Below are 8,346 nucleotides of genomic sequence, written 5' to 3' on the forward strand. Positions count from 1 at the left end.
TTCAATTAACAAGATGAATAGTGCAAGAGTAGAAAACAGATTTTTCTTTCCTTCTGGTTTTTATGACAGAGAATGTAAATCAGTTGAATGGAATGAAGCAGCAGGAGAGGCTTGAACCCTCGAAGCAGCAATGTGGAGTAGGACCTTGTCAACGCATTTGAGTGGAGTTGGATTGGGGTCTCTACCGGTTGTGGAGTTTGACCATAAAAGGCAGGCTTCTTCAACAAGAGACTCCAGACATGACACGGCTCCAACTAATCCACAACCATTGATGGGACGGATGAAATGGTCGTTTCACATATTTCGTACTCATCCGGACATGAACATAAAAAATAATTTCTTGGGAAGAAATAAAAAGAGAAAATTTAACACAATTAAGCGCAACTTATAGCTCAAATTTCATTTTTGCCATATTAATTATGACTACTACATCTTACATGGGGTCTCCCCCTCCTAAACGAATGAATGTGCCGTTTTAATTATATGTATTTCGAATAGACCCTCACAAAAGCTGACGACTGGTGTACTTTACAGCCTTCTTGCCAATGGGACTTCCGCTGTAAAATGATCAATATGCCTGCACCTGTTCAATGCTGTGAAGGGGATATGTAAAATGCTTCCTTCCGGGGACTTGAATCCCTTTTGCCTTTCAACCGCACAGGAAGGGGCACCAAGCACCGAGTGATTGCAGAGTAGACCCTCGCATGCTACAGTAGCAGATGGCCATGACGACAAACACTATGGTGAACGTAAGGATTCCTGACACCTTAGTGTTAAAGGGATGCCCTCTGTACAAAAAGCATCCTCGTCTGCATGCTTATACAAGGAAATATTCCCTAATACAGATCCAGTTCTCATTTAGTTCATAAACTACAATAACTGTAATAGAAAAAAGTAGAAAAAAGACAAAAATAAAAGCCGTGAGATTACATACCATCACTTATGTCCTTTGTTTTGTGAAGAAGAAAAGTGCCAGAGAGGATTGTAACGAATCCGCACATCTCTGTGACAATTTGAGTAGGACTCTGCCTATCCCAGTCCTGATTATCGAAAAGTAATTATAGATGAGCACGATAATACTAGTTAGAATATGGCTAAAACCATCTCTCTTATCAACAAGCCATGCTCCTAGTACAGGTGACCACGAAACAGCTCTACTTTCGTGCTCATTTATGTTCCCTTTGTAGAAAGCAGAAAAGGATATCCAGCAACTCCTTTTAAATCGTGGAAGCCTCACAAAACAGAACAAAAGTTGAGTTTACCTTGAACATGATCACACTAGCCAATATGGTTAAGGAAGTGAACATCACATAGTATATAGGAGATACGACAGCTGTGTTGAAAGTATCAAGAGCCTGCAATTAAGGTAAAAATATTAAGTTAGATACGCAAGCACATAAACCCAAAGAACCACACAGAAGTACAAAACAAGAACTGGAGCTTCAGGTATGTGCTATAGTATGACCACAGAAAGCTAATCATGTGACTCATGCAAACAACTTGAAAGCCAACTCATTTCATTGGGCAACACCATGTATTTCAAACAGGTGCAACAGGAGTTTGCGCTGAAGAGTTTTTGCATAACATGTCCCTCCACAACTCCAGAGCATGACACTCAACAAAGGTAAAATTCATATGTATATATATTATATATATTATATTTGAATTGTTTCAGAAGGCCTAGCCAGTCCACAAAGCTCAAACAGAAAAGCCAGCTTTTCAACATGATTTGGTGAATCTCACTAGAAATTTGTCATATGCATAAAATATATGTAAATATATTTCTATATACATTACACACATGGATATGTGAAATTTCTTCTGATCTGACAATATAAACCAACATAGGTCTTTATTAGCCATCATAGCCAAAATGTACTGAATTCAAGATATCTCAAAGCAAAGGGCTGTCCACTCAGGACAATGAATGATAGAAAAATGAAAGTTCATCAAGAAGATGTATGAGATGGATCAGACCAGTCAGTCAGACTATGAAGTTGCATCAAGCCCTTCAGTAGATATAGCTCTAGAACTTATGAACAGCCCACATGATCACTTCCCTACTAAATTTTAACTAAAGCACTAGAAATCATTTCTGATTAACAAAATCATATCTGCTTTACAACCAATACCCACGTTCAAGAGCAAATGTTCTGGTGAGGTTCTCATTCGCATAGCTCCAAAAACACAAACACCGGATAGATATCTTTTACACATAGTTTTTATCTTGCTACGCAAAGATATAAAAGAAAGCTACGCTGTCACTCTCCAGTTTTAGCTTCAAAATTTAAAAAAAAAAAACCTCTAAATCATAAAATATTACAATTTATAATTTTTTTGGAGAACAACTACTTTTTTTTTAAACAAAGAGAGAAAACACAAGACAGTCCAAAAAAAAGGGAAGATAATTTACTAAATTCCATGGATACCTGTAAAAGGATGTTGTTGGATGGCCCAAACATGGCTAAAGAACTCATTAGAGAATCAGTAGACATTAAAGAATACATCTTATAATATACTCATCATCATCACCTAAAGAGGGAAAAAAACCCATAAAACACTTCACTTTACCTTATTTAAATAGTTCATTTGAGTTATGATACATACAGCAACCACTATGGTGAAAGCCCAAGTCTGGGGATATATTAATTGATTCATTCCAGAAAATGTCAGCTTCAAAGCAATTCCAAGTGCTTTGACACTCATTACCTGTCACAAACCAGCAGTTGTAAATAAGAAGTGAATAGACAGAAATAGAGACATTTACATATCTGCAGAACAATTACATACCGATAAAGAACCAACAAGAGAACAAACTCCAATATACACCATTATGTGTGTCTGACCATACAGAGGAATAAAATGGAATATAAGCACCATAGCTGCTGCTATAATTGCTGCTGCATACAAAAGAAAAGCTGCAAAGACATGTAAAACCAACTCTTGTTACATGAAATCCCCAAATGAAAAAAAGAAGTACATGAATCCTGGAGACAAGCATGCAGAAGTTGGTCAAGCATACAATGAATGTGCTCACTTACCTGGCTCTGTTGCAAGATCCCATACTTCCTTCACAGATTCGATTTCACGCTCTTGGGGCGCATGCAGCACAATAGTAGTCGATCCCACAACACAGAGAACACAACCAAGTATTCCAAATATATGTAGTCTCTCTCGTAAAATAACATGTGCTAATGCAGCACTGTTATAAAAATACAATAATTACTGTAAATCCTTCAGACCAATAGGGAGATATATTTACCAAGCCTTTGGGGATCTACTCTCCAGCTTAAGGGGGAGTATTAAAATACAAGTTCAGGGGTATTTTGGTCATTTCCTTATCTACACTCTAACTGGAGAGTAGATATCAAATAATCCCAGCTTGTCAATTAATATTTCACAATCAGAGGAAAAAGAAACAATCTACCAAGGATGCATTTTGTCTCGTACCTGATAATTATGCTTAGTGCACCAAGTGGAGTGACAAGAATTGCTGGTGCAAATGCATAAGCTGCAAAATTAGCAATCTCCCCAACAATCACTGTTGGAGCAGTCATCTGCAAATCAGCATGTGGCTCATACACTATACACATTCACTTTCAAAAACAATTTGAATAAGGCATCTATTTGCCAATAGAATCAGATAAGGAGTTGATTTCTCCACTCATAAACAACTTGTTTCTGGCATTTAGTTGCAAATAAGATCACAAGTTACTCCAAACCAGGCTATCCTAGTAATTACAAGAGATAAGAATCATACAGAGAACACAGAACAAATCCAACTAATGAAAGCCACTGAAGCAAAAGACTACTTTCACTTCTCCGATTGAATTGCACAATAAAGGGCAAGATATATTCTGTTTCAGACACGCTTCCTCCCTCGCTCCCTCACTCCCTTCTTTCTCTCTCTCTAATGTCCCGATACAATATAGTGAACTTTTCATAAGATTGCCCTCACTCCATAACATTTATTACATCATTATCTCTGTTTTATCATTCAAAAATGATAAAATGTAAAAAAAATTCAAATGAATGCACATGAAAGCATAGGAGAAGAAAGAGTCTAGATAAAAAGGAAATAAAATTTTACTGAATAACAAAATGAATACATTGAACTTTAGTGGACTTGATAGCATATTGCCCTTTCCCATATAATGTCTGTACAAGTGTATATATAATCAAAATCCAAAAAAAAAAAGAGGAAAAACTCACAAATTTTCTGTAGAAGATTGATTTCATTTCCTACAATTAAAACTAGTCCATTAGCTATTTACACTTACTCTATCACAAAGAGAGTCAGCCAACAGATATCTCTCCTCTCGGACTGATAGCAATGATAAGAATATATGGATGCATATAGGTAGCTGGAACACAATTCAATCCTTTTGAATTTATTTAGCAACAGATATTTCTTGCAGGAAAAAGATTTTACCATTCTCTAAGGCTTTTTCACGTCACAACATGGAAGAAGCAAATACAACATGACATATGCATAACTATCTCACCTTTCTGAGATGCATATGGCATTGTTTGACAATGTATTTGACAGAAAGAGACCAACTTTTCTGATAGAAAAAATAATTTTCTACAAAGGAAAGCAAATCTAATGAATATACAGCAGAGAGAAGTATCTTCCTCATCATGCTTTATTTCTTCACATGCATACAAAATTCCATTCACACTCATTTTTTCCCTGATATATGGGGCTGGCAAACACTGACCTTTTTCTAGCATTCCTGATTTATGCAAATATGTATTCACATTTCAAGCCTTTTTTTTACCAATCAATCATGTCTGTCACCTTTTAACCTGACCCTCCACAAGGCTTTACCAGTCTTCACTTTACAAAACCACACTATCTCAAGGTATGTCTTACTTTTCACCAAACAGAGCTTCTCCTATTAGATCTTACTAATTGATTGATCCACGAACTACAGAAAACCTGGTTGCACACATTCACTAGGTCATTATATATACAAGTCCTTATTGATTCCAAAAATAATGTAAGATCTGCATGATTTTCCCAGTGCCGCAACATACTCAACCTTGTGTACAGATCTTGTTAATCAACATGCATTATAATTTGTGTTTCTTCTATAATTGATTGTGCATAGAGATCACTTTGTCACAATTCTATTTACAACAATATCCTTTCCTTCATTGCAGCCAAGTCTACTCCAAAAACATCAGAGTAATTCATTCACAGGCAGAAAAAGATGCACTGAAATTATGCACCAGTAACAAAAAAATGCTCTCACAGTGTAGACCATGAAATTAAAAAAAATAAAAGAATAAATAACCAGAAACACTAGTAAACCAAATGTAGACCATGAAAGCAAACCAAATGTAGCAGTACAGTCATTAAGATGAACACATAATTCTAGCAAAACAAGCTTGTGCAAATAGACATCCAAAACTATCACACTGTTTAGGGTCCTCATTTATAAAAAAATGTCCTCACTTCATGACAGGACCCATGAATTACAGTGCCCATCCACTAAAGGCATAAAGATAAGAAGATAGTAGTTGCAGATCATACTGAATATTACTTATGCAATGAACACTAAAAAGAAATATGGCAAAAAAACTATAAATTGCAAACCATTTTATGTAAACAGAGGAAGATAGCTAACTTGTAATCATGCCTGCCCACCACAGTGGCTCATATAAATATGAATAACCTCCAACACCTGCAAAAAAAACCAACCGTTTATTAAACTTGATCCTGCAACAAAAGTAGACCCCAGAGCATCACAACATTGTGGCAGTGAAATCTGGATGAAATTCCAAAAAAAAAAGAAATGGAAAAAGAGACATTACATAGAATAACATGTATGCAAGTAAAACATAAGGAAATAATAAAATACAACTAACATGAACAACCAGATGCATAAATGGAAAAAGGACCACACTAATCAGTATCAGTGGCATAGCCTTCCCAGTCCAAGGTCCTATTTTGTTAAACAGGTCCAAGAACTCGACCTTCCCAGTTCAAAGGTCCGCTCTTAAAATAAAATCCTCATAGCATCAGTTCAGGCAAAAGCCATCCTGAAAACATGTCACTTGAACATCATTAACCAACCCATAAAGTTTCTGAACGATAAACATAAGCAAAGAACATAACAGGAAACCCAGTTCAAAGTGCTTGGGCAGCAGTCTTGGAGCATCCTCCACACCAGTTACAAATCAAAGCCACATATTCTGCAAGGTACGGCAGACAAAAATCCAGTTCAAACGGCTCGGGCAGCACTATTGCAGCATAAGAACGCCAATAATTATTTTATCCACCTAAGCTGGATTCGGTTGTCATACTTCCAGATTGGAAAGTAAATCAAATCAGTGTCGAAGAAACTCATAGACTTTACATAATAGCAACATCTTCGCTAACATAACAATTCCCTACCACAGGAGACATGCCGATTCGACCCAGAGAGGAAAAAGAAGTATCTAAGACTTCAAGTCAGAAAAATAATATTGTCCGCCCAATAGAATAAAAAATGACACTCAGCTCTCGATGAAAAAGCAACTAATTGTGATAAAATGTGTTCTTACCCGCTCTAACTCCGGAAGCTCCGGCCTTCTTCAGCCCTTTCTTCTTCACTATAAAGCTTGCACCGATGAAACAACTCGAGGAAAGCGCCAAAACCAAACCCTTAATATTGTCGGAAGACATGCCCTTGTAAGGGGCCCAACTGGCGGTAGCGCTCCCTGTGGTCGCCATTCCAAAATTCTGAAGTCACTTCCCGTCACAAAATCCTCGCGGTCCATTCTACATGAGCCATGGCCGAGCCGACTTCAACAGTCAGTGCTCCGCCATTCCCGTGGCGGACAGAGATCTCAGCCAGATAACCGCGCTTCGGGCTGCAGAAACTATTGCCCGTGGTCTTCTGCAGATCCAAGGTAGAGGAAGAGAAAGCTAGAAGCCAAAGAAGCAAAGCCAGTGATGAAATCTGGATCGGGGATGCGTAGAACAGTTTCGTTTCCTAGTATGCAAATTCTTTAATGGGATTTTGGGTTTTGGTAAAATGCGCTACAATGCGCAACGAGCACCGTCGACGACGAGCCTTTTCTTGTATTTCCGTATTCCGGTTTCGTATTTACTTTGGCTCAGCCCTTTTACTAATTAACATTTAAGGTCTACTTTGTTTTATCTAATTATTGATTAAATAATAAAGAGAAGAAACAAATTTAGTTATTTTATAAAGGCACCGCGGATAATCACACCCACGCGGGATCTGCCATTTCGTCTCCACACTGATAAAGAGAAGACAATAGAATCTGGCGAAAAAATGAGCCGCTGTGGTTCTTTTATACCTCGCTTGAGATCTTAACGAATCCCCTGCCCACCGACGTTCCATTAAAGAATCAGATCGTCAAACTGATTAGCTTCTGTGGACTACATCTTGATGCAAATCTCATGAAGTTTCCAATTGGTCGCCCTACTGTAAGTACTCTTCAATTGTTCATTGTTTCGTAAGTAGCTGGAAGAGCAGTCGTAGCTATTTTTGGTGTTCAGATGTCAAATAATTAAAAAACTGTTAAGTAATTTCTGCGGAAAGGAGCAGATCCAACAGTGATGGCCGCGGGAGCTGCTGGTAAGAGCGACACAGGTATCGGATGAGCACTCAATAATGGAGTACACGTTCGCATTGCACCAAATAAGCAATAATATTAGGTGTTAGATTGAGTATCACATTACAACACTAGCGTACCGGTAGTGGCAGCAGGTGGATAAGATTCCAAAGCCTGCAAGCAGGTTGGATTAGAAAGGCAAAAACTAATCCAAGTATATGAACTACCTTATTTGCCAAAATCAGTTGCAGAGGTTCATTGTTATCTTCCTTCTGCAGGTTATTTGTACTTGGACCAGCATCTTTTCCTAATTTCTATCTTTTGAATTGAATGCGAATGCAGGCCTTCTAAACAAAACATGGCGTGTCACTCAGTCATCCTGATAATGAATTATCCATCAATATTATCAATTGCAGACCCTGATGAAGAGCTTCCTACTGGTATACTTCTTATTCTTATAGAGCATGTAGTAGATAAATTGTATGGAGAGACGTTATCAAGGAAGAGGAAGAAAACAACTCTGAAATCCTACTTTTAGATCTCTGTTGTTTTCGGAAAGTCACACTCAGAACTTAAAAACAAAAGGGAAAGATTCTCTTCAAGCCAGCAACAGTTCTTTGGAAAGTCACTATAGGAAAAGTCTATACTTACCAAGTTTTGTTTTAGTACATTGTCTGTGTACAAAAAGCCTAAGCTTATCAAGTCCATTGTTAGCAAGTCCTATCCTCTGGAATTTTCTCCAAGCCTGGTTAAGAAAACCTTAGTGAACTTTAA

At 37.6% G+C, this 8,346-nt stretch overlaps 1 protein-coding gene and 1 long non-coding RNA gene across 3 annotated transcripts; one reads left to right on the forward strand and one right to left on the reverse strand.

The window, feature by feature from the left end:
- Positions 1-385: 385 nt before the first annotated feature.
- LOC137958471 (probable magnesium transporter NIPA3) lies at positions 386-6,980 on the reverse strand. Of its 2 annotated transcripts, none has more exons than XM_068805511.1 (9): positions 6,553-6,980; positions 5,634-5,690; positions 3,451-3,541; positions 3,042-3,202; positions 2,791-2,918; positions 2,608-2,709; positions 1,263-1,355; positions 935-1,040; positions 386-836 (listed from the first exon to the last, which is right to left on the reverse strand). In XM_068805511.1, the coding sequence occupies exons 1-9, from the start codon at positions 6,719-6,721 to the stop codon at positions 739-741; spliced, it is 1,005 nt and encodes a 334-aa protein (XP_068661612.1). In that variant the 5' UTR covers positions 6,722-6,980; the 3' UTR covers positions 386-738. The 2 variants fall into 2 exon arrangements, with proteins under 2 accessions (XP_068661612.1, XP_068661611.1); XM_068805510.1 differs by having other exon boundaries at positions 2,572-2,709.
- Positions 6,981-7,243: 263 nt separating this feature from the next.
- Positions 7,244-8,346, forward strand: LOC137960625 (uncharacterized). Its single transcript, XR_011114200.1, has 2 exons — positions 7,244-7,444; positions 7,915-8,346. It is a non-coding gene; the product is annotated as an uncharacterized lncRNA (long non-coding RNA).

The sequence above is a fragment of the Aristolochia californica genome, unplaced genomic scaffold, assembly GCF_029961685.1.
Source record: "Aristolochia californica isolate CCGP_79_NKW_82.1479 unplaced genomic scaffold, dmAriCali1.0.hap1 SCAF_3, whole genome shotgun sequence".
In the NCBI taxonomy this organism is placed as follows: domain Eukaryota; kingdom Viridiplantae; phylum Streptophyta; class Magnoliopsida; order Piperales; family Aristolochiaceae; genus Aristolochia; species Aristolochia californica.

Bases quoted from the DNA above. Each gene is read 5' to 3' on its own strand.
- LOC137958471 (XM_068805510.1), bottom strand. From the start codon at position 6,721: ATGGCGACCACAGGGAGCGCTACCGCCAGTTGGGCCCCTTACAAGGGC. The intron at 2,919-3,041 runs GTAAGTGAGCAC...ATGTCTTTGCAG, and splicing joins GGATCTTGCAACAGAGCCAG to CTTTTCTTTTGTATGCAGCA. The intron at 1,041-1,262 runs GTAAACTCAACT...TTCGATAATCAG, and splicing joins CTAGTGTGATCATGTTCAAG to GACTGGGATAGGCAGAGTCC.